At 41.5% G+C, this 24,973-nt stretch overlaps 1 protein-coding gene across 1 annotated transcript; it reads right to left on the bottom strand.

Moving 5' to 3' along the window:
* Positions 1–9,456: 9,456 nt before the first annotated feature.
* On the bottom strand, positions 9,457–18,331 carry ADAMTS1 (ADAM metallopeptidase with thrombospondin type 1 motif 1). The gene is made up of 9 exons (XM_050957370.1): positions 17,320–18,331; positions 15,775–16,121; positions 15,226–15,358; positions 14,680–14,847; positions 14,063–14,349; positions 13,672–13,858; positions 13,371–13,546; positions 11,981–12,156; positions 9,457–11,602 (listed from the first exon to the last, which is right to left on the bottom strand). Exons 1-9 carry the CDS (start codon positions 17,906–17,908, stop codon positions 10,861–10,863), a joined length of 2,805 nt encoding a protein of 934 aa, XP_050813327.1. The 5' UTR covers positions 17,909–18,331; the 3' UTR covers positions 9,457–10,860.
* Between the last annotated feature and the right edge of the window lie 6,642 nt (positions 18,332–24,973).

The raw sequence follows: 24,973 nt of genomic DNA on the forward strand, positions 1-24,973 counted from the left end.
CTGTAAAATATAATGGAATTTGTGTTTACTATTAACATATGTATCATTAACAAATCATTTTTTCTGCCCCATTCTCTTTTCTGCTGTCAAGATTAAAAGACCAAACTATGGTGGAAAATCACTCCATGCGGAAGAAATCAAATGTTATGAAATTTTCCTTAGAATTTTTCCATACGCTGGCAGTTTTGTCCCTTTGAAGAAGTTGTGCATCTGTAGAGTACAGACAGTTTATTGCTAGGGAACAATGTCTGTACATAATGACTATAACATGTTACATAAAGGCTTAAAGAAGTCTGCAGTAATTGTTGCTTCTGAATGGGAATGTCTTTCTTCACATCTAAGCTTCAGAGGACTTTAATTTAAAATAATTTAAAATTAGCATAGAACAGTGTCTTCAAAAATATTGCTGCAATCCTCTCACATTATAGTGTTACTGACTCTGTTGGGTCTTATTTAAGCTTTGTCAGCTTTTCCGTCATAAACCTTATTGAGGGGAGTTAATTACTTTAGCCAGCTGAAATGGCACTGAGGCAAAACTTTATTTTTTCTATATTGTATATTTATTGGCACTTACACAAAACTGTCTAAATCAATTCACTTACTTTCAGTTGAGAGATCAGCAAACAACTGGAAGAGTTTCACATGCTGCCTATTGTTTAAAATATTTTGAAAAAGCAAGATTTTATTTAGTTATTTAGGTCCAGCTCATGCCTTATATGGCCACACAGAGAGTTTAAAGGAAATACGTACCTCCTGCATGGCCTGTCCGCATCTTGGCCTAAGCAGGTGTGGTAAAGCACAGGCTCTGTACCTGTTCCCCACCCTCAGCCCGTCAACAGGTGGGTGGAGCAGTGGTGGAGCCATTGACTGTGTCCTCCCTTCAATATGAAACGAAAGGGGAGGTGGATTGGTGTCTTGGCATGCACAGACAGAGACAGCCACTGAATCAGGGCTAGTCTCTAGGGTTTCCTTCAAACATCCAAACAAAAAGCAAAGAGGAGCTCACTAGTCAGACACTGAGGCTATGTCTACACTATAAATTACTTCAGTATAACTTACATTGCTCAGGAATGTGAATAATCCACATTCCTAAGTGACGTAAATTATACCACCTAAGTGCCAGTGTAAACAGCACTATGTCTGGCTTTTTGACCAACATAGCTACCGCCTCTCACAGAGGCAGGAATTATTAAGGAAGAGTGCTTGCCTGTCAGCTTAAAGTGTCTTAACCAGAAGCACAAAAGTGGTGCAGGTGCATTGGTGCAACTGCGCCACTGTAGCTGCTGTAGTGTAGACATAGCCTTAGGCAGAACCAAAGCAGGATGGGAATTGCCAGGCAACAAAGTAAATAGGTAAAGCAAATAGGCAGGGAGCCACTGAAGTACAAAGTCAGGCAAAGATAAAGCCACCCTGAGAGTTTGAATTGCAGACATCTAGATAGGCAGAAAGACAGGTGAAAAAGCAAGTTATTAGTTTGTTTGATAGGTACCTCCGTGGGTTAAATGTCCCTCCTCCACTGCAAAGGTAGCCAAATCCAATCATTATCTCTTAGTAGTCCAGGTGTTGGGTAGAAACACATCACCAGTCCCAGAATCTCTTTCCTGATCTCCAGATGAAATTGAATAAAAGTCTCAGAATTCACTTTCCTGGCACTGGAAACTCCCAGAATCCTCTGAGTATCCACTACTACATTCCCAGCATTCTGCAATAGGACAAATCTTCATAGCCTCAAAAGCTATGGATACTCTGAATCTCTGCATTTCAAGCCTGAACAATTTACTCCTGGTCTCCCCAAGAGAGGAGATTAAATCAGGATGATCTGCAAAACTAGGAAGATCTATGTTCCCTCTCACAAAGTAGCTGGGTGAAAACCCCAAACAGGGCCAGATTAACTCTCCTGTGGACCCGGGGCTATTAAATGTTGTGAGGACTCTGTATATAAGTCTTCTTTCCTAATTTAAAACAAAATGATCACATTTATGGCATTGAGGCTATTAAAGCTGTACTAAATTTGACTTTTAATTAACATAAAGCCTTTCTGTGGTTACATTTCAGTGTAAAACGTAGAATACAGTTAAGTTAAGAAGTACGCTATTTAGATTTACCTTAGAACAGCTGTTATATTAGTTTCTTTTTGGGAGGGAGTTTGGGTGCAGGATAGGGGTTCCAGGCTGGGGCAGACTGTTGGGATGCAAGAGAGGGTGTGGGGTGAGAGCTCTGAGAGGGAGTTTGGATGCAGGAGGGGATTCTGGTCTTGGGCAGGGTGCAGGGGTGCAGGAGGGGATGCGAGGTACAGACTCAGTCAGGGAGGCGCTTACCACAGGCGACTCCCGGCTGGCGGTGCAGCAGGGCTCAGGTAGGCTGCCTGCCTGCATGCCATGGTCCCACACCAATCCCAGAAGCAGACGGCTGCTGGCATGTCTTTGCATGCTCCTGGTGGGAGGAGGACAGCGTGCCTCCATTCGCTGCCTGCCCCTGCAAGCGCCGCCTCTGTGGGGACTGTGCTGGGGGTGGGGGCAGTGCATGGAGCCACCTCCCCCTGTCACCGCCAGGGGCCACAGAGATGTGCCAGCGGGTGGCCACAGCCAGGAGCACTTGGAGCCATGGCATGCAGGCAGCCTGCCTAAGCCCTGCTGCGCTGGGGCCTCCTTTAGGCTGGGGCCCCGTGCTGCAGCCCCTAAAGCCCGTGCATTAATCCTGCCCTGACTCCAAGGCAGGGTCTGAGCATGGAAACATTTATGAAATAGCACATTATTTTTCACTCTCAAAGGTAGAATTCCTTTTGAATCCACCCCAATTCACTCCATTCAGCCAAGGCACTCCTAGAGACAAAGAGCTAGCTTCTCCCCCACCACCGTTATTGTGACCCAGACAGCACTGGGCCACTAGGTCCATTGTACTATGTATGTTCTTATGTTCCCTAACCACTTACTCTGACTGATCAGGCACTGCAATCTGTCTTCCCTACAGAGGTATGTCCTCTTCCCCACTTACAGTCGACCTGCTGGTACTGATTGGACAGTCATTAGAGGGTGAAACCTGCTATATAGTTTCAAAAAATCCCCAGGAGAACCCGCCATCTATTACCTTGAGAGGGAATGTGAGGTGGAGGTGATTATCCCACAGATCTTAGCCATTGTTCTTATCTGCAATCTCCTTTGCATTAGATTTGAGAGAATATGTATCATGACTGAAAACAAAGAGGTTTACAGTAAGTGATTCCAATAAGAATAATTATTTTGTTCTGAGCTTGTGTTAAATGTTACTCTCACTGCTGGCATATTATCAAATTTTCTAAACATGGGATTTGATTGGATTAGGCTTGGATCTTTTTAGAGTCCAGACACACTCCCTGACCACTCAGCGTCTCCATCTGATTGCTTTGTGAGGCCAGAAAATAGCTCTCTTCAGGTTGGAATATTTTCTAATCCAATGACTGTTTCAGAGGGAGGGGAAATTTTTTCCAGTCCAGCTGTGAGATACACAGGGTTAGCAGATTGGTAGCAGACTCAGTCAAATCTCCAAAAAACCCACTGGAATTTCCATAAATCAAAATTGATGGGACCCAAGAATATCTTGGCTCTCTCAGTCCCCATTCCTCCCAGCCAAACTTCTAGAGATACTCAAAGCTCCCACTCTTCCTGCTGCAATATTTCACAGGGAAATTCCTTCAAGAGCCTCAAAGCCCCTATTCTCCCTTTGGATCAATATAGATAGAACACTTACATTTTCTTTATAATCCCTTTTTTATATTGCCTCAGCCTCATCTTTCCTAATCTGCTGCCTTCCCCCACCCCACAAATTCCAAATCTCCTCAAAAAGGGAGAAATTAATTTCATTTTATTATTAAACAAATGTCAGTTGGATTGTGTAAATGAAGGAAATAAACCAATATTTGGAACAAAATAAATATTGCTTTATAGCTTCCCAGTTGCCGCCTGCCAAAGGTTCTAAAGCACAGCTTTCCAATCCCTCGCCAGATGGAGTTTGGGACTTTCTCTAAGTTTGTGCCACTATTTGCATCCCTCTCCCCGCTACAGGCTCTTGATCTTCACTTTTAGCAGCGTAGGGCCAGTCACACAACATAGGATAAGGTCACTTATCTGTTCTCAGGGACTCACTGGAGTCATTGTGGATAGTTCTATGAAAACATCTGCTCAATGTGCAGCCACAGTCAAAAAAGCTGGCAGAATGTCAGAAACCATTAGGAAAGGGATGGCTAATAAGACAGAAAATATGATAATGCCACTATATAAACCCATGGTACACCCACACCTTGGCTTTCGTTCTGGTTGTCCCCTCTCAAAAAAGATATGTTAGAATTGGAAAAAGTACAAAGAAAGGCAACAAAAATGTTTAGGTGTATGGAATAGCTCCCATATGAAGAAAGATTTTGTCGTTCAGAGGTATTCAAAAAAACACACACCACCAAAAGACAAAAGTTTTGCAGATGAAAAGCGCCGATATGAACAGTGCTCTGTCGGTGGCAGCACTTTCCTGCCGACAACACTGACGCCACTCGTTGAGGGTGGAAGTTTTTTGTTGGCAGGAGAGTGCTCTCCTGCTGACAAACCACAGCTACACTGTGCGCCTTTTAGTGACACAGCTGTTGTGGCATAGCCATGTTGCTAGAAGCTGCGAAGTGTAGACATAGCCTCAGGCATGTTTGCAATTGCATGCAACAACTTTTTCATGTCTAACTTTTAATATTTGAATCTTATCCACATGACAATGAAATTGAATTAGTGCCTCACTGACTGGTGTATACCTACTTGGTTCATTTTAAAAAAATGAAAATGAATAATCTACTATTTTTATATATAGAAAGTGCTATTCTGTGATGCACCTCAAGTCAATGGGAGTCCTCCTGCTGATTTCACTGAGTGGGTGTTGTGCCAGGCACATAGGGCTTTCTCATTTAATAGTACAGTTCCATTTTTAATTTCTGTCCTTTTTTTTGTATGTAGAGACAATGTATCATCTGAAATCTCATAGGCTGCTGAAGTGCAGAAGGTAGATATTAAGGGGGGACTGTTAGCTCATATATCAGATTTGGTAATTATCATCTGCTCTCCTGAATTTCCCTTGCAGCTTCTGCTGGACAGAGTGTTCTTCTCTATTTCCTTTCCTAAACTACTGTGTTAAGATGTGTTGTGCTGTTAATATGGTATAAACTTGTGAATAAAAGTCCAGGAGGATTCCTAGGGTCTCCCTCGCGCATACACACACAGAGTCTACCACTGATTCATTGTATGACCTGGGGCAAATCAGTTAACCTCACTGTGTCTCTTTGTTATAGCCACATTACAGATGGACAAACAAGTAGAAGTTTATGAGTAATATTACCACTTGCTTTTCTCTCAACAACTTTTTTATACAAGGTTAGAAGTTATATTTATTAAATTATTTTGTTTCAAAATGACATTCAAAAACATTTATGATGGTCTATAGTCTGAAACCATACATAATTACAATCAGCAGAACAGCAGAAAAAGCGTGATTCAGGTAAGAATATACTTTTTTACTTTCACAACTATGCTTAGATCATAGGGATGGGAATATAGCAGCATGCCTTGCATGAAGTGTCTTCCATCAATGATTAACACATTTGAAATAATGTTGAATTAGGTCCTGAATCTCTATCTCTAGGATCAAATTAGGCCCTTTTTTAATTCTGCTTTTAGTAATATGGCGATTATTTAAACCAAAATTTCAGCTCCAAATATCCTAGTCCTGCCACTGACATACTGTATATGACATCTGTCCCTATTTCAGACTATGCGTCTGTTTCCCAGATAGGGGAGCATTAATTGGATTCCCAAATGCCATACAGTTTGACATTCTAATTAGCTGCAGAGGGAACTTACATATCCACATTCCTACTCAAATGCCCATCTGCTTCCTAACTCAGATGCCCAAATTTGAAAACAGGATTCTTTGAGTCTAGTAATCTTACAAGATTTAAGGCCTGACTCAAAGCTCATAGAACTCTACCAAAAGGCTCCCAAAGACTTTGGACCACAGAACCTTAGTACCTGGAAAACCCATAGTGAAAGAAGTTATGTACTTCAAGAAATGTTATTGTAATTGCTGTTCCTCTCACTTATCCTCTGCTCTAGCACCAGATAAGTTCCTACTAGTAACTGGAAGATAGTGCAGTCTTTGGATGGATTGGCACAGTATAGCATAGAGCATTGAATTAGAGGATGATTAAGATAAACAGATTTAATTCATTTAGCTACCTGGAAGTGCCCATTCTGCATAAAATATTTTATGCCTCATGGTTCCTCTCCTGTGTCCACACGACTCGGATACACCTGTACATTTTCTGGCAATAAATCCAAGCTGGTGGGATTGCTAAGATAGCCAAGTTTAGCTCAGTTAAAATCTAGATAAATGTCCTCCTCAACTGCCGAAGGGTTAAACTGAAAAAATGGGATCTGCTGAAGAAAAGCATTGTAACTAGATTGCCTCTTCATCTGTACCCAATTGGAATTAAACCTCAATTTAAAACGAGGGGTGGGAGTGATGTGGGTAGAAGAGGAGAATAAATAAGAACATCAAGGAACAGAAGGAAATGGTAGATGAGAAGAGGGTAGTGCCTGCTCATTATTTGCCTTACTAGAGAGGTGGCCAGATACTTACACAGCCAATGAACAATGTCAGGTATGAACCTAAAGGGAAAGGGCATGCAGGTTACAGTGTTTGTGGTGATTAACTCTGAATCTGTTGGGTGAGGAAACTAGTAAAGCTGGGCTAAATTAGTCCATCTGGAGTTTGCAAAAGGCCTTCTCCAAAGTTCAGTGAAGACAATAGGACACTTTGCATTTATTTAAATAAGAGTTTTGGATCAGGTTCTAACAAAGTGCTTTTGATACCTTTAAGGATTATTTCCTATGTTAAAATGTCCTCTAAATAAACACACACTCTGCCTTTCTATCTCTTTATTTCTGTACCTAATTTCATATTAAATAAGTCGGTAATAATGTTTAGAGGTTCTTACTCAAAAAAGGTGCATTCACAAGGAATACTGTGCAGGCCAATCCTTTGCAATAAGCACTATAAATTGGCAGACTCTTACTACAGAGGATATAGTTTAATTGCTTTGCAATCTCAACTGCCACACAGATAAATCATGTCCAGTTTATTTTGCTTATTTTTCCCTTGCTGTGTCACATAAGAGAGTATCCTTTCATGGTGCTAGACTTTCTTTTAATTACATTTGTTTAAAATAATGTAGTACTGTATTTGGTACATGCTCTTTCAGTAACCAAATCCTCCCCCTGCCTTTTAAAAAAATGATTTTACCAGCCATATTCCAGTGTTATAGTACAGCTGATAAAAGAAAAATATTATGGCTACTATTTTCTAACTAGAAAGCTACAATTTAAAAATGTAATCCTGGTCCACTGAGCTACATATTTCAGTAGTGACCTGACCTTTGCACTGCTGTGATTGTGTTCATTGTGCCACAAACACCAACATAGCAAATAGCCTATCATAACATTTTATTATTTCATTACATTTTTATGAATGCAAATAAAATCGTTATTGCCATTTATATCTTTAATTCTAATATAGGACAAATATATTTAGATTCCCACCCCTCCACCAACTCATTTACATCTTAGCTAAAGATACAGACCATTCTAATCATTAGAGTACCCACATAATATAGGCATAGGCACTTTAGAAATGTATAGAGAGAAATAAAAGGGCTTATGAAACTTTTTGCAACAATATGGATCTGCTGCATTTAATTTGCTTGAGCTCCTTTCAGCCTGAAAGAGTATGTTTAAAATACTATTTCCCTCCCTAAAAATGCCTTTTCAGCCTTTTATTGGGAGTGGGGAGAGGATGTCAGCCCCATGGAATGCCTTTAATCGACATAGATATGCTTGTGAGAAACAACTTCCCCTGTTTTGTTAGCCCTACACAGCACAGTTATTCTTGGTTGATGTATGTAGTATGGGTAAGGCACTGACTACCCACCAGAGATCTTGGGCCCAAGTCCATTTCTTAGCTACAGCACACTGCTGGAATTTTATTACTATAACTCACTAGGTTCACGAGTTGCAAGCATGAACTGTGCAAGAATAACTAAGCACTTAGGCTATGTGCACTTAGTATTTGTTAGAAAATATATTTGATATGGAGGAGAGGTGCTATGTAAAATTAAAACAGACGGTCTTTTTTGCAAACTGCTATACATTTGATTTCTCACCTATCAACTGTAGTGTTTTTTGTTTTTTTTTAAAAAGCTACTTTTTAATGTTAGTGGAAATAAGATACACTAAAACAATATTTACTCCTACAATTCTCATGGAAAGACCATGGAATTGAAACCACAAATAACGTTAGAAATAAACACTACAAAATATTTTAACAACAATCACATTTAGTGCAAATTCAGGTCCCCTGGCCAACATAGCAAGGAAAAGGTACCATGTTGCACAAGGAGTGAAATCCTGGTACAACTGACTTTAGCAGGGACAGGATATCACCCCTGGAGTAACACATAATTACTGCTTCACAACACAGAAGGCCAAACATTTGTCAAGGCACCTTTAATAGTTTTCTAAAGGACATGGTACCAAATTTTACTTTCCCTTAACAGATGTAACTTCAGCTGGATTTCAGAGAGCAGGAAATGACCTGCAATTTTCACACTGGGTATACTCCTGCTCCTTTCAGAGCCAAAGACAAAAATTCCCATTGACTTCAATAGTAGTTTTTCTCTTGAGCTCAGTGGGCATTGGGTTTGAGTCAAGGGAGCAAAATTCAGTTTCTGGATGTTTAAACTCTGATTTGCATTCTTGAACGTATTAAAAAATTTTAGAGCAGTTCATTAAAAATGCACTTCTAATTAAAAGAGTTTGCTTACCATACCCTCAAGAAGTTTGCTTACGGGAACCTCTGACTTCTGGTTAATTATTATTAACTTAAATGCATCTTTCCCAGTAATACATTTTAAAATATGTTAAGTAGTGCAGGTAAATTAGCTAGTTTAGTAGAAATGTTGTTGGTTACAAACACAAGCTGACAGAACAAGTTCTGTCCCATCTGTAAGCTGATTAAAGTCAATAATACCAATTCACTCAGTGGTCCCCAACCTTTTTCATCTGGCAGGTGATGGACGATGAGCCACCGAGGACCATGGCCGGCGGACAAGCATCCGCTGAAATGCCGCTGAGAAGTGGCAACGTCAAGAGGCACTACATTGGGGACCACTGAATTAATTCATATTCCATTTTCCTCCCCCAAAATGAAATCACTGCTGGGCACCCAAGATTACTCTTTTACTATGGGAAAAAAGTTTTCAAAAGCACATATAAAACTTAGGCTCCTACATCCCTTAGTCACTTTTGAAAATGTTACTCTAGATTTTTGGTACTTTCACTGGAGTAAAAAAAAAAATCAATATATAAAGTAGAAATAAAAACACAATTTCAAAAGTTCATAGTGTTCATTTATTACTTCTAGTAACATATTATTATACTGTATAAATACTCTATCCTTGTTATATGTCCTTTTAAAAAAAGCGATAACTTAGAAGATCACAGGAAGTATAAAAATAAATAGGTTCATTATACGCATTTATTACAAACTATAACCCTTCCCAGAAGGTAAAGAAATATAAAATACTTATAAAGTACATATAATCTATACCAATATATTTTACTATATACATATGGAAAGCCATATTCTCTCATAGTCTATGGACTGGCACAAACTTTTAATTAAGCAACTGCTAGTGTACTGCTGTGGATGGACCCGCTATCCTTCAGCTTTGTCTTTCCCGCCTTATAAAAGTGATTTGAGCACTATAAAAATATTAGATGTCATATATTAGAGATTCCCATGCATACTGGGAATTTCTTTTTCCTTTGATCTGTCTCTAGCATAACACAAATAAGTAAGCTAGTATGGGCTGGAACACGGTAAAAAGTTAGAACTTGAGATAGCGCTCAAACCTTCACTGTCATAACTTTCGTTTACAATATGGTAGAACCAACGTTGAACCAGAGAAACCAGTGGTTTGGTCAGGAGGCACCAAAAGCAACAACTTTTAGAGAGTACCTGTTCCATGGAGATTGCCACTTATTCCAGCTTTGTAGGTTATGCATGTCACAATGACTACATCAACATGGAAGAGAGAAATGGATAGAAGCATTGGGGTGATGCAAAGATGCTTAAAAATAGAACATTCTAGTTGTCTGCAGGTTAAGTTAGGTTAAGTTACAGTGATTGTTCTTGATATTTTTGACTTTTTATTTGTGGAGAATATGGCTTAATTTTTATATAAAACTAATCTCTGAAACAATAGCAGCCATGAACAATGTAGTTGAAACTCCTTTTTCTAATCCTGCTTTTTGTCCTTTGTGAGGTAGGTAAGCCTTGACCAATTATTTTAAGCTTAGACAAAAGCTATTTTCTCCCTTCTGCCCCGCCATCCCAAGCCACCCACATAAAAAACCTAGGGACTTGAACAGTACCACAACACAAATCTAAAGTGGGGGCGGGAAGGGGGATCTGAAATGCTTACTTAAACTCCATTTGGCCCCTGCTTATGTTTTCTTTAACTTGTAACTGACTTAAAGGAAATTATAATGCCTTAGGGCTTGTTCTACTGAAGATGAAAGAGTCAGTGACATTGGCTTGCTAAGCTATCAAATCTGTACTTTGCAGGATATTTTTATGATGGAATATCACCCTAAAATTATTTGTACTGTCCCCTCTCAATGAATCCTCGTCATGACTTTTATATGCAAGACACACATGCTATCGCTAACTCTCTTGTTTTCAGTGCACTGTTCTGGGAAAAAAAAAAAATCTCTAGCTTTCCCAACTCGATACTGGTTAAGTGCACTTTGTAACATTGCAAAAGTCTATTAAGTGTTTAGGTTTCTTTGAAGGGTCACAGCTTTCTTGTGGCAACATACTGCCATCATAAGACATACATTTTAATAATCTCTTCTTGAATCCTTTCCCACATGTCTTAGAACATGGTGACCAGTCTCCCAATTGCCACTGTGGGCAGGGCATGTCTGCACATGGTCGGAGATCATTTGGTTTGAGTTCTTTTGCACAGTCTGTGGCAGACTGCCCATTAAGGTCTCTGCATTTGACAGATCTTCTTTGCCAACCGGACCCACATGACTTTGAACATTCTCCCCATTCTTCAATAACCCATTCAGATAAGATCGTCTCCTTGATGGCGTTAAAAGATTCTTTCTTTTTGCTGGAAGCTTTCTCAGACCCAGACTGTAGTGGTTTCTTCACAAAATAGGTATATTTGATTTTAGGTTGAGGTGAGTCACCCACAGTCAGAACCTGGATAGTTAAAAGTTCCGTCAGTGGGCTGAAACTGCGGATTCTTTCCAAAGCTGCAGATGAGCCACTGTACCTCAGAACACTGCCTTTATAAGTAATGTCTTGTTCCAATGTCGATAGAGTGTAGTCACCATTAAGAATATATGTGCCATCAGCAGCTTTAATAGCAAGGAAACTGCCATCATGTCGTGAACCCCTGTTATTTCGTTGCTTAACTTCAAGGTTGGTTGCTCCAGCAGGAATGGTGACAACATCATGATAACCAGGTCTATAGGGAACAAAATGCAAATATTAAATCCTCAGTCTTCCACTGATTAAGGCTTCAATTTAGCAAAACACTAAATTTTGAGCTTTACCTTATGCATATGCTCAAGTCCAATTAACTTCAATAGGACACAAGCACGTGCATAAATGCTTTGTTGAATCGCATCCTAAATTACTGCTACAGTACAGGAGGTCCTTGTATGATGCACTTAATTTAATTGGGATTTTACTTTAAAAAATTATAACTAATCAACTGATTTAAAAGGATTAATTTTCAATTCCAAGAGTAAACTGAGTCAACACCAGTCTTTGAAATGGAAAGGTTATCTTGCAAGATATTAACTACTGCAGATGAAAAGAGTAACAGTATTTGTAAACTCACTTTGCACTAATGAGTGTGCCTGATACTTTCTTACAGGTAGATCCATTGCCTCCACAGATACCACATTTGTCAAATTTCTTACTGGAGCCTATCATACGATCACAGCCAGCCTTTACACATTGTCCCTGTACACAGACAGAAGTGGAGTCTGGGCTACATGAGGTGCCATCCACAACCTTTAAAAAAATTAAAAATAGTGCCTTTGATTAGAACACGGACATTTTATTTGCACACACTGATAATAAAACTAAAATATGGATGCAACATGTCTCCCACCCCTTCATATTCTGAAGATAGCTACTGTTGAAAGTAAAAACGTATTCATTTAAAGTATGCAGTGCTACTTCATTCCATTTGCAACACTAAAACTCAGTGGTAACATGAGAAATTGATTTAATGTCAGTGTTTATCAAAGGGACAACTTTAAATTGTTTAAGCCCATATAAAGGGAGGACATTGCTTCCTGAAGCCAGTTGAGTGAGTCTTGGGTCATGAAGCACAAGGACTGATAGCCCTTTCAACAGTATCCTACCTAGCATATAGCTGTAGAAGCTAGTCTTAAAAAAATGTATTTATTCCTTATTTTAATCTTGCTAAGCCATTGGTTTCCAATTCCACTGCCTAAATATATTACATTAAAAAGTATTGCCTTTTGACCGTTTTAAGATGTTAGCCTTTTAGGAATGTGAGACAAGGAGCTGATATTTAATCTGAGGCTGAAGGACCTATGAAAATTTGAATAAAATAACAGAAACACAATATTCTGTAAAAACCCCAGTATAATAAAATCTGATGAGTATGTGAGTTTAAAAAGCTGTGACTGAGTTTGAAAGAATCATGTCCACATATTTAAATCCAGTCTCCCAATTGCCACTGTGGGCAGGGCATGTCTGCACATGGTCGGAGATCATTTGGTTTGAGTTCTTTTGCACAGTCTGTGGCAGACTGCCCATTAAGGTCTCTGCATTTGACAGATCTTCTTTGCCAACCGGACCCACATGACTTTGAACATTCTCCCCATTCTTCAATAACCCATTCAGATAAGATCGTCTCCTTGATGGCGTTAAAAGATTCTTTCTTTTTGCTGGAAGCTTTCTCAGACCCAGACTGTAGTGGTTTCTTCACAAAATAGGTATATTTGATTTTAGGTTGAGGTGAGTCACCCACAGTCAGAACCTGGATAGTTAAAAGTTCCGTCAGTGGGCTTAAATCTAGATGGGATTAGACTACCTGTAGAACAGAGGAAGGGAAAATCTGTCTAAGATGTTTTAAAAGCTTGTGATTAAAATATTTTAGTTTGCACATCCTTTGACTCCACTGTAAAAAATAATCAGAAAAGGTAAGAATTCCTGCTTAAAATTTAATGTACAACACGCATTTTAAAAAATACCTTAGGTTGCAGAACAAAGAAATATCCGGTGCCTTTTGCTCGGCAGACAAGTTTGCATCTGTCCTTTGGAGAGACTCCAGCAAACTTGGGTGTCCATTCCACTGCAGGTCCACTTCCAAAAGGGGATTTGGAAATGTCATTGTGTGTTTCACACTGTTCTTCTCTGAAGGTTTTGCCTATACATATGAGAAAAATTAGTTAGACATTAGATCTTCATCTTTAATTGTCTTGCCACCTCCCCTATCATCTCTCCTGCCCCCAACATCCCCTTCCTCCATGTCAGAGATCAACTCCAACTTACCATTATTATCTGGACAGTTCTCAATATTACACGAACGGTATTGCACCCGTTTGCCTTCACAGTACTTTCCTCCATTCTTTGGAATTGGATTATCACACTCTCTAAAGGAGTACTGCACTCCACCACCACATGTCCTTGAGCAGTCTCCCCAGGGTCCCCATGATCCCCAGCCTCCATGGACAGGGGTCTAAAATGATAAACAACAAATATATAAAAAAATAACAAATAATATAACAACCACACTAAAACTCTTAATTAAGCTGAGCCCCTTGCACAAGATTCCTTCTATGTTTTATTAGCTACCACTCTCAATTTACTCATTATCAGAAACAAAACTATGTATCTTGTTGATATATTATTGCATATTCTAGATTTTTTAAAAAATACTTACATCATAATGCTTCTTCTCAGTCTTGTTTACACACTTGCCATTCACACACCATTTCCCCTCTCCACAATTGGTGCCATCTGCCCAAGGAAAGTGTTTAGTTTGGCACACAAGCAATCCTCCAGAGATGCCCGTACACCACAAAGTTGTACATGTGCTGGCTGTGTCTGGACAATGTTTGGACTCATCTCCAAATGTAAACTGGCACTGCCTATTGGCATCATACAAAGTTCCAGGGAGATCAGAGGGAAGCTGTATAGGTTTGTGGGGCTTGTCCAGTAAACACTCACCTGGAGAAAAAATAGTAATCAATGAGCTAGTTTGAATGGGAAAAAAAATATTTTATTTGTTCGACTGCACTTAGTTTTTTTGTTCAAATAATTGTTCAGCCTTCATTAAACCAACAATTATGTGAACCAGTTGAAGACTTCTTTAATGGTACTGGCAGTCAAGTAAAAGCAGAACCTTGTGCTGGAGTTCTCTAACAGAAACTGTTGTCAGGAGGGGACTGCTTCATTTTTAGTTTAGTTTTTATTTAAGTAGGAAGAAAACAAAGATACATTTAGATGCCACCCAAAAGCTAAGTGTACAAACGTGAATAGAAAGCTTAATACACTTACCATGACCATTATCCAAAAATGTTGTAATCATGTAGGCACTGCACGGAGACCAAGGCTGGCTTCGATCCAGATTGGAAAGCATAGACGCCATCATGTGGGAATCCCGGCTTAGACCATTAATATTGGCACACTGCTTTGCATCGTCATGGGGCATGTTAAACACATGGCCTTAAAAAAAAAAAAAAGATTGTTAGGATGTTTGTTTTATGCATTAGCATATAATATTTAAATGTTAGTCTTGAACTAATCACTGAATGCATTTTAGAGATTTAAAAGGATTATCTGAATAGTTCCAACATTTTAAACAGATGCCACCTTATTTTTGCTTGCTCATTTGCCAGTCTAAGAAAGATGGTGTTTCTGCAATTGAAGTCAAATCTACAGCTCCTGCAATCCGCCATATGCCATTGTCTTCTACTGACTGACTTTAGAAAGAGCTTAGAACAGAACTGGGCCCTACATACAGACTATTACATAATGAGATATTTACTTTATGGTATCAGACTAGTTTAAATTAATTCAAAGCTCACGTCAAAGTTGAATTACCTAGTTCATGGGCAGTTGTGAAGGCAGCTTGCAATCCGTCATCTTCTATGATAGAGCAACTGCGGTTTGGGTCACAAATTGTTCCCACATCAGCCATCCCAAGGGTATCACATGTCTTGGCACCACAAAGGTCCTTTTAAAAAGAAGACAGTTTCATTTAACCCGGTCAAACTTAACCTTGGCAAGAATGGGTCAACCTTGGCAGTTTGCCTTTACTTATGGAAACAGCATAAAGATTCAGAATATCAGTAGATACTATGGCAAAATTCTCCTTTGGGACATGCAAAAATGCTTGTACTTATTCTATAATTTCAGTGGTAAATCTTGATAAATAATCCATATATTAAAACAGCAATATGCTGCATACAAAGTGCCTTTCATCTGAAGTAACAGAACATTACAAAAAGGTGGTTAATTATTATCCCACCTTGTTTGAGTCAATAATCTCAGACAACTGAATTTAAATGTGATTTTTCTGAAGAATGCAATTAAAAATGTTAGGCGTGCTTTGTTTGTAAAAAGACCAAACTTTCCCTCCCCTTTCCTCACCTGTCTGGTAAAGAGGATTGTGGTGTCATAGTGCTCTGCATGTCGGTCACTGGGTGGATTGTGTTGCTTTTGCCAACTGCAGAAGTTCCTTAAGGTAAGGGCAGCATTAGAAGAAACATCAGGTCCCTTCTGCTCATCATAGATGACCAGAATCTTTACCAACACCAGACTAATAGAGTTTCGGATACTGGGATGCTTGTATAATTTGGCTGCCACAGACAACAGAGTTAGGAGATAGTGCTTCAATCCACTGCCGTGAAACTCTGCCATGGATTGGTCTGCTACAAGCATGGTTTCCACATAGCGAGGGCTGGACACAAATCTTTTTTTCCTCGTGCTTCCAGTTTCTATATTAAAAAAGAAAAAAGGGGGAAATTGCATATGAATAGCCTGTCCAGAAACATTACTGTAAATTATTATAATAAGGAACTAGAACAAAATACAGTAACAAACAAAATTTGCATCTATGGCAGGAAATATTTTACATTACTTTATTACTAAAGGCAGAATGATCTTAAAATGGAATCTGAGGCTTGTGACTGCACACCTACATTTGAAGTAGCTGAATTTTGACCTCTGAAACCTGAGCAGCTTTAACTAAGTTACTTTTGCTGATGCAGTAAAGAGCAGCCTTGGCCAAGAGCATATGATGTGAGCCCTTGCAAATGACTCAGAAGTCTGAATGAGATCATTGGGCTCCACGTGGAAAGCACAGTGCAGTACTCGAGACTCCTGCCAAGCAACCCGATTGCTACCGGGACCCTGCAACAGCACCGCCTCTTACCCTGGTAGGACACTGTGCCCTCGTCTGACTTTCAGTTCCACTCCTCTCTCCTCCCCCTTCCCATGTGCTGCTCCAGTCAGATGATCAAACTCCCCCATTCATACGCCCTTTCTGGGCTGTCAGGCACTATAACTTCCCCTCTCTTTACTACACACCTGTGTCAGGGTCATGAGTCATTTTTGTGAATTAACATACTGTACATTAATTACTAGGGGGTGAGATTCTTTGATCAACATTTACAACAAACGTGTCTCTGCTTGGGTCTATGTTTTGTTTACTCCCCTATTTAATGAGCCAGAGTCTCTCTTCATTTACACCAGCGTAACTCAAACGACTTTAAAGGAGTTATTCCTGATTTTAAGCACATGCAATTGAGATGACAGTCTTGGCTACAGTTCATCCACACACACACTCTATATTTGTAGGCTATACGGTTTTTCATTGCACTAAACTTCTGTCCTTTTCCAAACCAACCTCCAGTACAGCTAGAGGTTACTGAGGGAGAAATACTTAATATGCTGGAAGGGAGTACAAAAAATATTTCCCCATCCCTGTCTGCGGGGATGTGCTCGGAAGTGGAGGGTGGAATTGTCAAGAGCCAAAGGCTCTTTTGCAAATCCCTCCCCAGCGTCTCTCTCTCCAACACGCACGAGATATTCACGCCCTGAGGACGTGTCAATTTCAAGTCATCAGCCTGTCTGAGGCTTCTACGAGATCAAATGGGAGAGAAGCTGCAAGGCAGCCAAGCTGGGTCCCCGTACCTGTCTGGCCCACGTGCGCCTGCTGTCCCTCTGCGGCCAGGGGGGAGCTCTGGTCTGTCACCCCGCACTTGGAGCCGCCGCTCTGGTGGCCGCGGCTCTGCAGCCGCCGGCGCAGGAGGTGGAGCTGCTGCTGGGAGGCGTTGGCCGGCTGGATGAAGTACTCTTCCCCCTGCAAGTAGAAAGCCCCTCGGAGCCCCTCGCAGAGGCTGAGGGCGGCGGCAGAGCTCGGGTCCTGGTTGACGGTGCCGGAGTAGAAGCAGCGCGCCAGGTCGGCTGCGGGTTGGTTCCCGAGCGAGGCTCCCTGCTCCGGCACCGCCTCCTCCTCCTCCCGGGGGCGGCTGCCCAAGTACTGCAGCCTGAAGTCCGGAGCCAGGAAGCTGCTGTCTGGCTCCAGCTCCAAGCTCAGCCGCTTCCCGAAGGCGTCCAAGCGATAGAGCCTCTTGGCAGCCGGCGCGGCCGCGGAGTCCAGCCGCACGGGCACGATCAGCTCCTGCTCCTCCCGCGGCCCGGGGCTGCAGCGAGCGCCCCGCGGGCAGAGGCAGAGCAGCGCCGCCAGCAGCAGGGAGGCGAGCGCAGGGGCTGTCCCCATGCTGCACGCCGGCGCTCGGGCGGAGAGGCGCGGGGGGAGCGCAGGGAGCAGCTGGCTCGGGGGCGACACGCAGGCGCCCGGGCAGAGGCTCGGGGCAGTCGCTCAGGGGGCTGCAGCAGGAGCGCGGCGAGGTCTCGGAGTCCCTACAGAGGCGCTGCCCCTGCCATGGCCGGAGCGCAGCAGCAGCCGGGTGAGGAGGATGCTGCGGGGCGCAGGAGCTGGCTGGGCTCCCCCTGTCCTGGCGCTGCCGAGAGAGTCGGTGGCGGGAGAGGCTCCAGCTGCCGGGCTCGGCGCGTCTCCTCTCCGAGTCGGGGCACAGCCGGTTGCACGTCCGCAGCCCTGCCCGGCGCTCAGGCTTGGTGGGGGAGAGGAGGGGGGCGCGTCCCTGCTTTGCAAACTCGCTGGGCTCCGAGCGCCTCCGCGGTGCGGCGTGAGTGCAGGAGCCGGGGCAGCCGGGGCCGCCCTTTATGGGATTTGCCCGGGCAGCCCCCCTCCCAACCCCCCCATCTCCCCCCGCCAGGCACCGCCCCTAGTTCAGAGCGGCTGGAGCGCTGAGCTCACCGCCTGCGCAACCGTGTGGCTGCTGGCCCCCTCCTTCCCGCCCGGGGCCTCGGGGCCCTTTGCTGGGCCGGGAGGAGCCGGGGCTGCCCCACACAAAGCGGGGTGAGCCCAGCCGACACTGCCGCCTCCTCCCCCGCCCCCAGCAGCCCAGCTCTTCCACGTCGGACGGAGAAGCCTGGAGCTGCTCAGGGCTGCAGCAGATGGGAGGGAGGTGACAGGTAGCGCAGCCCCTTCGTCCCCCTCCCGGGGAGCTCTGATTTCCCAGCCCCATCGTGTCGAAGTCTAACCACGACTTGAAACGCAGTGAGCACGAGAGGGCAACGTTGCTTTTGTCAGGAAAGGAGGCAAGGCCAGGTCCCTTGCACAGAGCCCCCTTTCCACTAGGCCACCCTCATCCCGTCGGAGTTAAGGTGGGTGAACTAGGCTAGAAGTGGCAAATGCAGCAGCTGAATTTTCAAGACAAATACTCCAGTAGCACTGAGATTTCAGCTAGTAGCATTTCTAAAGTTTTACAGCCCAGGTGATGAACCCAGTGCCCTCCTTAACTGGATAATTTTGGGCCCATCCACCACAATTTCGCTCTTTAGTTTTGCAACTATAGCTTAGTGCAAAGACATTTTATTTTCCCTTCCAGTTACTCATTTTTAGATTTCTTCACAGTCATCCTGCTGGAAGCTGGAACCACTGGTTAACAAGTTTATATATTATGGGAAGTACAGGTGAAAGGCAAAGCAAATCTTAAGGTGATGTGCTTTTCCATAGTCCTCATAACCTTTACAATCTGTATCCATAGTTCTGGGACATTACTCCTTTTAAATCACTTAAACAGAGACATTTATGTAGGTGCAGTCAATAACTTCCTTTAAAACCATAACCAACCATACTGGTACAGCTAATCCACTTAATTCTTTATATGGAACTCATTTTAGGTGTTTACAGTTTGACTTAATATTGTACTTTCCCTCCAATTAAGGCCCTTCTTAAAGAATGAGGACAAAGAATCAATGAACAAATGTCTGAGTATTAACAGAAACATATCAGTGCTTCAGGATTTAAATAATTGCTTAGTGTCACTTGAATATGAAGGTAAAATTTTGAGGCCAAAACAATTATTCTCCATGATGTGGCCTTTATGTGTAGTGAACACTTCTACAATTTCATTTACCTACTGTCCTCTCTATATGCAGTGCCAGTCCTACACTGCAGCAAGATATATCTTTCCCTCATTTTTCTTCATACTTCAAGCATAAACTTGGGGTACATGTATCTATATTGTGTTGATATAATAACACATTTATTGCCAATGCAGTTTGATAAGCTACAGTCTTTAAGAAATATATTTGGCAGAGAAATGTAACATCTTGTAAGACAAAATGTATCTGATTCTCCCTTCACTTATACTAATCTACATCTGGAGTAATTCCACATAAATCAGTCAGGAGTTAATCCAGTATAAAATGGTTGTAAATTCAGAGTCAGGCCTAGTGTCACATGTCACAATTAGAACTTATTTGTAAATGATTTTAATTGATATACTTCAACAAATTTCCCTCAGCCATATCAAGCATTTTTAGTCTTGAAAGACAGACAAAGTTGTCATCCATTATGGATTGAAATTTGAGGATACAGTGGGTATTTTAAGGTCTATATTTTTGTTGATACTCAAGTATTATAACTTAAGTTTAGCTATGCTCATAAAGGCTGTAAACTTACCTCAGAGACCTGTGATATGTACAAATCAGTAATTTCAAACTCATGCTTTTCACATTAACACCTGAAAATACTTGATAAATATGCTTAAATATGCATTTTCTCAGGAATGAACTTTACATCATACCACTGTTCAGCAAGGAAGTTCGTCTGTTGGTGTGCAACTTATTTAATATTTCTACATTATCTCATTGGTTTCAAGATTTGAAGAATCAGAGGGGTAGCCGTGTTAGTCTGGATCTGTAAAAGCAGCAAAGAGTCCTGTGGCACCTTATAGACTAACAGAGAGATACTGACCACCTTAAATAATGTTTCTATATGAAAGGACTCTCTTATTCCACCAGATGGCACTCTGCTATTAAAAAAATCTTTTGAATGTATTTCTTTCACAGTTTGTCTCTTGGGTTTTCAAACTGTTATGGTGAAAATGCTTATATTTTATTACTGTTCTCAAAACTTTTATGATTCGGACCAAGTAGTTTAAAGTGTTCCTGCCTTTTATATAACATCCAAGAAACTTTTAATAAATGGCACCAATTCAATGACAGCTTCTTTTTCCTCTTGTTGCATTATGTGCTTCTTCAAATGTAAAATTTTGTATATAAATGATGTACTATGTGAATATAACAAAAAAGTGCTAATTTGTCAATTAAACTAGCAAACATTCAAAACAAGTGAAAAGTTTAGAAAGTAACTTGTACAGCAGTTCATAATCTCTCTAACATTGCTACACACTAGGCTCCCGAGTTCTGCAAATGTTTACACATGTACTTAACTTTGTGCATATGAGTAGTCCCACTGAATTCAATTAGATCACCCATGACAAAGTGTGGTGTGTAAGTGTTTGGTGGATCAGGGCTTAAGTCAATCACATTTTCTCTAAATCAAAAGCAGTGTGATAGTTCTATGAGGGTAATTTTACAAAGCTGAAATAAACTAGTTGTACTTTTCAGTTCACGGAGTTAATGGTTATTCAGAAGTTAGTCATTGAACATTTTCATCATGAGAAATGATTTCTATTATTTGAGAAAACTCAAAGAAAAAGCAACTTGCTTGAATTAGAAAAAAATGAAATAGTATAAACCACCAGATGGCGCTAACAGATCATATTTTAGTCACCGTTGAAATAACAGCAGTCTCTGCATTAACCATGAAAAGTTTTGTAAATACCTGAACAGTTTTGCCTATGATCAATTTCTGTGTTTTTATGCCATTACATTTGGAACTTACTATAAAATATTTTTTTAATTGTGAAAATATCTATTTTAAATGCAACCTGGGTTTTAGGAATTATAGTAATTTAGAATTCAAACAGCAGAGGGCACATTAGGCCTTTGAATAGGAGATGCAGTCTGATGATGCAATTGAAAACACATAACAGGAGCACGCCAAGTAAGCTTAAAACTAAAATATTTTGCTTAAAACTCATTTAAAGAACAGTTTTTTTCTGTACTACCTTTTCCGTCATTGCTGGTGATTCCTTAAGTGTTTGTAGAGAACTCTATTCTAACCAGCTTGTTTTACATGTTCAGTAGCACGTGTGTGCTTGGCATTTCACAGAGAAAGAGAACTCATCATAGAATCATAGAGCTAGTAGGGACCTTGAGAGGTTTTCTAGTCCAATCCCCTGCACTCAAGGCAAGACTTAGTGTTATCTAGATGATCCCTAAAAGGTGTTTGTCTAACCTGCTCTTAAAAATCTCTAACGCTGGAGATTCCACAACCTCCCCAGGCAATTTATTCCAGTGCTTAACCCCCCTGACAGGAAGTTTTTCCTAATGTCCAACCTAAACCTCCCTTGCGGCAGTTTAAGCCCATTGCTTCTTGTCCTATTCTCAGAGGTTAAGAAAAACAACATTTCTCCCTCCTCCTTTCAACATAACTGAATGAATTGGACAAGATTCTTTGCTCAGTCCATTCAGTTACGGCAATTTGTAGTTTATGACTAAGTTTATTACTGTGTAATTTTGATGTCACTGTCATGCTGTCTGGACTGGCTCATAAGCGGTAGTGCCAACGTTATGGCAGATTGTAAAGAAGCAGGTCAAAAACTCCAAACTGGTTGGTTGTATGTTCTATATTTACATTTCATCAACCAACTATCAAGTGTGAACTTCTGAAGCACTCTAAAAGCCTTGACGTGGAGTTACAGACATCCCCTTGGGCACTCCAGTTTATCCTGCCACCCCAGCAAGCTTGACTTTGTGATAGATGGTCACTTTATACCATAAATCACAACAATATTCAGGTTACTCCCCATCCCAAAGGACCAGTCACTTATCCCAGGTCAATTGTACTCAGATCTATAACCAAAGACAATGCTTGTAGATAACCCTGTAACAAACTAGTTTATTAATTAGAGAAAAGAAATGAGAGTTATTTACAAGATTAAAGCAGGTAAACATACACACACAAATGAGTATCAGTCTTGAGTTTCAAAAGATAATAGAAACTTCTAACACACACATATGCTATACTTCCTTTGGGGCTAACCCAGGCAAAACATGTGGGGACTTTAGCTTATGTTTAGCGATTCTTGCTCCTTTAGAGTCCAAGCAGCAAAAAAAACCCCTCAGTTTCTCCTTGTCAAGGATTTTTATCACTTCATCCCAGAGTCCAAGCTGACGGATGAATTCATGAGCAAGTCTCTGGAGGGGTTGAGGAATGCAATCAACAAGGTCTCTGTCCTTGTCTTTGCTTCACAATGGCTCATTTGCTTTCAGTGGGCCTACTTTGTGCAGGACCAGCACTTTAATTGATGCTTCTCTGTTTGGTGAGTTACACAAGGTTTATAATGCAGAGGTTTTACAATGCAAACATTTGCTATCGCTGTATAACATGATGTACAGATAAGTGAGACTAATACATGCAGCATCCTACAAGCCATTCATAAGGTCTAAACACATTCTTACATCTGATTTCCAGCTATGCATTCGTAAGTGTTCAGTGAGGCCCAGGGCCTTGGCATGAGCTGGCACCTGGTCTGCCAGCATGACCATCACTAGACCAGGGATTGGCAACCTTTGGCAAGCGGTCCACCAGGGTAAGCACCCTGGCAGGCCGGGCTGGTTTGTTTACCTGTCATGTCTGCAGGTTCGGCCGATCGCGGCTCCCACTGGCCAATGGGGGCTGTGGGAAGCGGCACGGGCCAAGTGGGAGCTGCAATCGGCTGAACCTGCGGACGCGGCAAGTAAACAAACCGTCCCGTCCCAGCCCGCTAAGGTTGCCGATCCCTGCACTAGACTGTGGTCTCCCTGAATGGGATAACAGGAGGAGAAGGCTAAAGTATTCTGTTTCTGTATAAATGCATTCATAGCCAGCAATAGTGGGAAAGATAATATGGAGAAGATTCATGATAGACTTAATATGTGAAGAAGAATCTTTGAATTTTTTTTTGGGAGTACATCAGGATCTATGAGAATTCTCTGTGATCTTCCTTTTCCCCTTAATTTCTCCCTTCACCTAAACCTGGATGTCAAGCCAACTGTCAAAATTGTAGGAAAGTTAGATTCAGATCTTTTGGAAACCCATCAGATCCAATCTCAAGTGTGCTATGTAAGGCTGTATGGGAGCAAAATAATAACGTAATATCTAGTCAAATATAGTGCTTTTCATCAGTAGATTTTAAAGCACTTTACAAATTAAGTCACTATTTCTTCTTGCTGCCTTTCACCATCCCACCTTGACCAAGCATGCTGCCTCCACAGGATTCCCAGTTCCTAGTGATCTAGGAAATGGGAGACCTATCCACTTGTCTGCCAGACCAGTCTATAGCATTATAATATTTAATGGGTTGTCAGAATGTGACTGTTATACCTGAACTTTTTTATTTTTTCAGTACCTTTTTAGATGACGTACTGGTATTGTTACTTCCCGGCATTGTATTGTATCATCTAACACTTATAATAATGGGTTCCTAGGTTTCATGTGATACGACAAACAACAATGATTTTTTAAGTGGTGTTTAGATTTTATTAGTGTTTTACTGCAGAATTGAATAAGTTCTTATGAATTCACAATACTAACAATTGCTGTATCCTATATGGGGGAAAATATTTCTTTATTAGAGAAGGACCTTGTTACAGACCTGATTGAGTCCTACTAGTGTAGCGTTTTCTAGACTTGGGACACCACTTGTGTAGGGAATGCCCCTGGCAGGCCAGGCCGGTTTGTTTACCTGCCCCGTCCGCAGGTTCTGCCGATCACGGCTCCTACTGGCTGCAGTTCGCTGCTCCAGGTCAAGCGGCGTCCCAAGTTTGGGAAACACTGCACTAGGGGATGGTCACCAGTCTATTGTTATTGGAGCTAACCTTTGGCTCCCACGTGCCTCCAAACCAGCAGGGGCTAGGAAGTGTTCAGTCTCTGTTTCTAAATCTGGGCCTCTAAGGGGCACTCCTGGGTGCAGACCTCCTGTCTGACACCCTTCCTTGGGATGTGAGACTCTGCATTCCAGCTGCGCTAAACCCTCAAACCAGTGCTCCGACATCCCAACCCTCTCTAGTTGCTTATGCCCATCCACCAAGTTTCATCTCGTTGATTGCTCTAGTTTATCATTCAACTCCTTGGGGACCACATGTCAGGAAAAAGTAAGGAACACAGGCTTTACAAAGGTGTTTTCAAATTCTCAGTAATCTTCACTCTCAAAGAATATAAGAATTATAGATGTTTAGGAAAACCAGAATAATCTATATGCTCCTCCCTCCCCCACTCCCCGAATCTATGCTCATCCCTACTTTAAGTCTTCAGGCCCAGTTGCTGTTGAAGGTGAGTAGGTCCCTCCTGACCTCTGCCTCC

This window comes from Gopherus flavomarginatus, chromosome 1 (assembly GCF_025201925.1).
Source record: "Gopherus flavomarginatus isolate rGopFla2 chromosome 1, rGopFla2.mat.asm, whole genome shotgun sequence".
Classification (NCBI taxonomy): Eukaryota; Metazoa; Chordata; order Testudines; family Testudinidae; genus Gopherus; species Gopherus flavomarginatus.